Raw genomic sequence first — 6,485 nt, 5'->3', positions numbered from 1 at the left:
GTAGTTCTCTAATGTGTGTCGAGGTATTCAAAAGCTAGTAGACGTCCCTAACCTTACTTTGATTGCCCTCCTTTAGATGCTTCCCTTGCTGTGGGGTTTTCCTCCGTTGGTGGTGGAAGTAATGATTCTTCTGTTTAATTAATTCATATAGTGTATTTCACACAAATAAGTTAACTCTGCCAATACATTGATTTTTTTTTAACCAAAAGGTGTATTAACAATCTTGCCTTTTTTTTAACATTATAAAACTTTACATGTCAGATTCTACATTATTTTTCTCCTTTTGAAAGAGACTCCGCTACTGCAAATTTTCTTTTTCCCTTTTCTAAATGTTACTCAAGTATCTCCTGTATTTAGAAGAGCTCCACATTGCTTCAAGACTGTATTCAGGGTAGCCCTAGCCACTTGAAAATATTCTGTACTCCAGGCAAGAGAGCCCTAGTGCTGACTCATCAAAGAGCAAAAGGCAAGACTTGTTGGAAATGCAGTATTTGAGCTATTTACTATCCTGAGTTATTGGTGCAGCCTGTGTAAATGGAAGCTGAGCTTGACACCTGGTGCTTTTAACTAGGGATAAAGTGTCCTCCCACTGCAAGCAGAGCGTACCTGTACCTCCAAGAGTAGAATGCAGTGACCTTTTAGTGAATAGGCTGTTTTGAACATTTGTGCCTTGGGGTGTTTACTGAAGCTTTATGAAAACTTAATGTTTTCTCAGTATCCTTAAAAGTCACAGACGCTTTATGAAGTTTCTCTGTAGGAAATGGGGTTTATAATGTTTTTAAAGCCGTTTTCCAGGTCTTTAAACTATTAAGCCACTCAGCTTGCCTGTGTTATTGTGAATAAAGTTTGTGATGTGGTCATCTAGGAAGTCCTTTTGGGGAAACTTCACAGTTCTATAGTCCTTGCCATATAGTTTGTTACACTTCTTGAACCACAGCTGAAAAGAGCCTATTTTTTGGCCCCCATCCCCCCAAATACCACTTAGAACTTTAAATAAAAGTGGCAGGTAAAAACTTAAGGAGCCTTTTCTTACGTTGCAGGAAAGTTTCTAGTTTTTGAGGTTTAACAATGTATTCCTGATTTTACATTGATCACTATGTTAATGAGTATGTAAAAGATTCTTTTGCGTTGATGCATTTTGTACCTCCCTCCATTAAAAGCATAACAGCCAGAGTTCTTGTGTGTATTTGTAAAAACTACCTTGTCACAGAATGTTCTACCACATTAAACTTTGGTTAGGAGTACAGCTGAGAAACAACTTGAACATAAATTGTTTTTATATTCACTTAAATATTAGTGTATTTTTATGAAACTTAAATTACTAACTTCATTTTTAGGCTTCTCCGGCAGACATAACATCTACCCTTCTAATTTAATTTTTAATCTGTTCTGTATGAAATATATTAAACTCATTTTTGTTAAAAACCAGAGGCCTTCAGCCAAGGTTCAGTGCTTTCCTGTCAAATTCCTTACTAGGTGCATGCTAGAGGCCCTACTGTTACTCTTTTCTTTCCCATCCTAATAACTATCACTTGTTTTGTTGTGTATGTGTAACGTGCAGTGCAGTTTTATTTAAGTTCAGTTCATAGATGACAAACCTCAGAAAATTAAGTAACTTGCCCTTACCTCCTTTAGCTTTCCCAAGGCTTCCTTATTAACTGTAGCTCTTGTCTATTTCGACTCTAATTATCTTTCTAATTACCCTAAGTAAGGAGAGGACTTAATGAGTACAAAGTTAAGCATGAATGTCGGACAGACTATTCACTACTCTAATGGCATAATGGTTCATCTCAAGTATCTTGAGGTTGTTACATCTCAATTCTAAGACAGAAAAATTGTAGCCTCGCCGTTAATGGTGCCAAGTAGGCCTTCATTTCAACACTGCCATGAAAATGTGTTGGGGCAGACAGAAATGCTTAAGAGTCACTTTCACTTTATACCCAGAAAAATGGTTTTATTTTTTAAAAATGTTTATTTCCAGAGAGAAAGGGAGAGAATCCCAAGCAGACTCTGCAGTGTCATCAGAGTCTGCTGTGGGTCTCAATCCCATGAAAGTACCTGAGCTGGAACCAGCAGCTGGATGCTTAACTGACTGAGCCACCCAGGTGCCCCCAGAAAAATGTTTTAAATGGAGAAACCCACTGTGTTTACACTGGAGTTATGACTTTAGTTCTATTTCCTTTTATTGGGAATACAAGGCAACATTACAGTTTCAGATCATTAAATAAACAAATGCGGTGATACACTACTGACAGCCGTCACCACCTGAGTCCTGTGAGTGAGCAGTTTTCCATTTCGTGGGCAGGGGAGAACCGCATCACTCAGTCACCCGACGGTTTGGCTTCAGCTTGGGCTGGAAAGAGCACCAGTTCTCATCAACCAACCATGATCTTCACCATAGCAAACTCCAATTTTTCAAACTAATTGTAGGAAGAAAGAGTAACTCCAGACTGACCTATAAATTGATCTGATTGGTACTAAAGTGTCCTCCATTCACAAGCTGGCAGATCTTCAGAGTGACTGTTGGAGCAAGGAGCCTTTCATGTGCTCCCAGTTATTATACAGTGCATAGAGGCTGGTAAGCGTCAGTCCCGCTAGCCCACCTCGTGCTACCCCTCGAAAACCGCCTGGGAAAGGAAAAACAAAAACAAAATAGCTTTGTACTGGACAGTGTCCCAGCATTAAAGAATTAAATAACATCATGAAATCGAGACACACGATTTATGTTTATTACTATTCCATCTCAAACAAACACTAAAGTTAATATAAGAAACTAACACAGGTTCAAGAGAGAAAATCCCTTAAAGCTACCTGTTTAATACCTATACTGTATTCTCATTCACAACCATTTTTTCTCATTTTTAATTTTATAATTTGTGGCTAAAATCATGAGCATTAAATACTTGGGATTTTTCTCAATCTCACTTGTTCTACATCACTTCAGACAAGATCTTATGCATATTATTGAAGTCTCAAATCAGTAATTTCCTGTTAGTCATACTGTCTAGACCCTCACAAGCACCACCAATCGATTTACAGCTGTAATATAAACAAGGCGACACCCACTTTGGAAACAGTATTAACAATCTTTGGACTCTGGACTGGTCCTCTATTAACTCTGAAGACTCAAGAAGCGGTGGTGATAAGAAGGCTGTAGTCAAGCTTTGACTTAAGTACTGACACCCCCAGCCCTTCCTTTCCTACACTGACCTATCAGACCATTTTCTACAACTAATGAGCAATGAGGCACTGAGCATCATCATACTTCCTGAAAAACATCCAAAGACTAGACTTTGAACTATTTTTACTTAACAAAAACAATTTTTCACGTGAAAAATGACTAGCAATATAGATTTCACTTGAAATGCAAAAACAACAATGTTTTATAATCAGTTATCTGAAAACAGCCCTCAAGTCTATTAAGATGACTGGGAGTACCCAAATAAGCTTTGCTTTTAAGAAATAGCTTGATGGTCTCCATTGGTTTTACAAACAAGTTGATACCATAAACTTGAGGAAGCCTATATTGTACCAACGGAGTATTTATTTTAAGTCATGTGTTAGGAAGGCAAAGGTGGAATGGAGCTGTGGTCCTGTGATTACCTTCTTGGAGGCCCTCTGGCTATGACCCAGTAAATTCTGTGAAATTCAGTGAGACCAAACATTTCTGCAATGAATGTCTTGCCAGATGGCTTCAGCTGATAGATTAAAGGGCCACTCCCTCTAGGATCCTCTCTAGTCTGAAGATGTTTGATAGCTGACCTGAGTAGGCTTCTACCATGAAGTGCCCTAATTATCACTCTTAGACAGAAACAGAAACTGCAGGCATCATCTTATAAACAGCTGTCAAATATGGGGGTGGGTGGGTAGGTGGAGAGATCAGAAACAATTAAAATTAAATGGGAGCTCTCTCCTTGAAGCCCACGTCATCTCTTGCTCTGTTTAGACTAAATATCGCAGTTGAGTTTTGCACCTGTATTCAATGCAGTTGGAAAATTCTATATTTACACACTCAACCTGCTAACTCAAAACCAACCTGCCCAGTTTAATAAAAAATCCACTTTACTTCATGTCTTTGACTAGTAAGTCAACAAATTTTAGGGACTGAAAGTAAACTATAATTAGACCAAATTACTAAAATAAGAAAAACTACGAAGCACAAGAGAATAAATGATATTTGCAACGGCATCAGAATGGTTCAGTTATTAGATCTAAACTTTGTAATGAGGGTTCTTTCAAGCAGGTTATAAAAAATATAGTACTCCATTCTGAGTCAACACAAAAGAAAGGTGGCCTCCCTGCTGTTTATTAGCGGGAAAATGATGGAGGCCAGGTAACTGAAAGCACAATACTTTATGCAGATGTTTTCATGGGACTAAATATTCAACCTCAGACTAATTCCCATGGACCTTTGGTTCATTATAGACACACAGGGCTCTGAACTCTGCCCACTGTTTTGGAAAAAGCTGTAAATTGTTTCTTGGAGCTGGTTCTTTGCCTTGAGTGTCCATTTCCCTACATTAGTTCTCAGCTATCAAATAACAAGCCTCCCTGGGCAGAGGCACTAGGGGTAAGCAAACTGCTAACTAGAAGACTAAGACCTTTGGGACATTAATGGCACATTGTCTGTTATGAACAACTGATGTCCCAGGAAGCTTTCTACTTTCTGACCAAAATGAAACTTAGTTCAAACAAGTCACCTAGGGGCGCCTGGGTGGCTCAGTCAAAGCGTCTGACTTTAGCTCACGTCATGATCCCATAGTTCATGGGTTCGAGCCCTGCATCGGGCTCTGTGCTGACAGCTAGCTCAGAGCCTGGAGCCTGTCTTTGGATTCTGTGTCTCCCTCTCTCTCTGACCCTCCCCTGCTCATGCTGTCCCTCTCTCAAAATATAAATAAATCAAAAAATTTTTTTAAAAATTTAAAAAGCCACCTAAAAAAAATTTTTTTTTTTTTTTTTAACATTTATTCATTTTTGAGAGACAGAGACAGAGCACAAGTGGAGAAGGGGCAGAGTGAGAGGGAGACAGAATATGAAGCAGGCTCCAGGCTCTGAGCCGTCAGTATAGAGCCCAACCAGGGCTCAAACCCGCAAACTGTGAGATCATGACCTGAGCCAAAGTCCAATGCTTAATCGACTGAGGTGCCACCAAGTGCCCCAAACCAAGTCACTTCTTTGAAGGCTAGAAAAAAGTTATTTCTACCAAGTAAACATTAAGCATAGGCAGTGTTTGACTTACTAATAAGCACAGCTAATTCTGATTCAAGGATAGCCTCTTACATATTCCAAGCCACCTTTTAGTTTTAACTTTCTATTAATTCCAGTGTTTTCCAACTGGTTATGGTAAACATTTGAGGGCCTCGCCTTCAGGGTTTTTGTAACCAACTTTTGTCTAACTAAGCACAGGAAGTTGATTAGCAAATATTCTTGCTTTGAGCACAGTAACCAAATAAGGCCAACGGTCAATGTCTATAAAGCAAAACAAGTGTGAGCCTGGTGTTCTCAGTTTTACCTTCTTTTTGGTCCTTACACAACTCTTCCAGAAAGGACAAATATTATCTCTTCTAAACATAGGAAAATAAGGCCCAAAATATTTAAGCACCTTGTTTGTGGGATGTAGAACTAGGCTGTGTAGAGCTAACATACTGAACTGACAACTACTTTAGTGCAGGGATCAGCATATTTTTCTTATAATGGCCAGAAAGTACATATTTTGGGCTTTCGGGGCCCAAAAGCTATTATGTAGACACTTACATAACCACTTAAAATGTAACTACAGTCAACCCTTGAACAGTGCGTGGGGTTAGGGATGCTGACCCTCTCTCAGCACAGTCAAAACTCCACACATAATTTCTGACTCCTCTCAAATCTTTACTACTGATGCCTGCTGTTGACTAGAAGCCTTACTGAAAACATAAAGAGTTGATCAATACGAATTTTATATATTGTGTGTATTATGTATTACATATTACAAGCAAGCTAGAGAAAAAATATTACTTAGAAAATTTTAAGACAAAATACATTTATAATACTGTGCTGATCAAAGAAAACTTATATATATAAGTAGAATCCTGCAGTTCAATTTCACGGTGTTAATGCATCAACCATATTTAAAAATATAAAACATATTCTTAGCCTCAAGACAGTGAACAGATAGGCATTTGGCCAGCAGGCGTTCTTGGCGCCTGCTTTAGAGGAGTAGGCTTACTTACACACTGCTACGGATACTAAATACTATCTGAAGATTGTTTGCACTATTGTCTTTAAAAATTTTTGTTAAATTTATTTTAAAAATTGAGATAAAGCATACATAAAATTTACCATTTTAACTGTACAGTTCAGTTAACATCTTCAGAGAACTTTTTTCATTTTGCAAAACTGAAACTATGTACACCCATTGAACAGTAACTCCCCACTCCTGCCTTATAATATAATGCATAATTTTTATTTTTTACCATTAAAATTTTTTTTAAACATTTATTCAT

The 6,485-nt window shown here is 38.1% G+C and overlaps 1 protein-coding gene across 2 annotated transcripts in view; it reads right to left on the bottom strand.

Moving 5' to 3' along the window:
- Positions 1-2,158: 2,158 nt before the first annotated feature.
- Positions 2,159-6,485, bottom strand: part of TIMM23B (translocase of inner mitochondrial membrane 23 homolog B) — a 23,057-nt gene continuing 18,730 nt past the window's right edge. Inside the window, exons 7-8 of one of the 2 annotated variants that reach the window (XR_003905619.1) lie at positions 2,456-2,627; positions 2,159-2,353 (exon numbers count right to left, since the gene is read on the bottom strand). Coding sequence is in view for 1 of the 2 variants with exons in the window: in XM_029932130.1 (XP_029787990.1) it covers positions 2,512-2,627 (116 nt within the window). In the remaining variant the exon portion in view is untranslated. Of the gene's footprint in view, positions 2,628-6,485 lie in introns of both variants that reach the window. The other variant, XM_029932130.1, reaches the window with a different exon arrangement.

The sequence above is a fragment of the Suricata suricatta genome, chromosome 2 (assembly GCF_006229205.1).
Source record: "Suricata suricatta isolate VVHF042 chromosome 2, meerkat_22Aug2017_6uvM2_HiC, whole genome shotgun sequence".
Taxonomy (NCBI): Eukaryota; Metazoa; Chordata; class Mammalia; order Carnivora; family Herpestidae; genus Suricata; species Suricata suricatta.
Note: the sequence above shows the minus strand (reverse complement) of the source record. Positions and strands in the feature narration are given on the sequence as shown.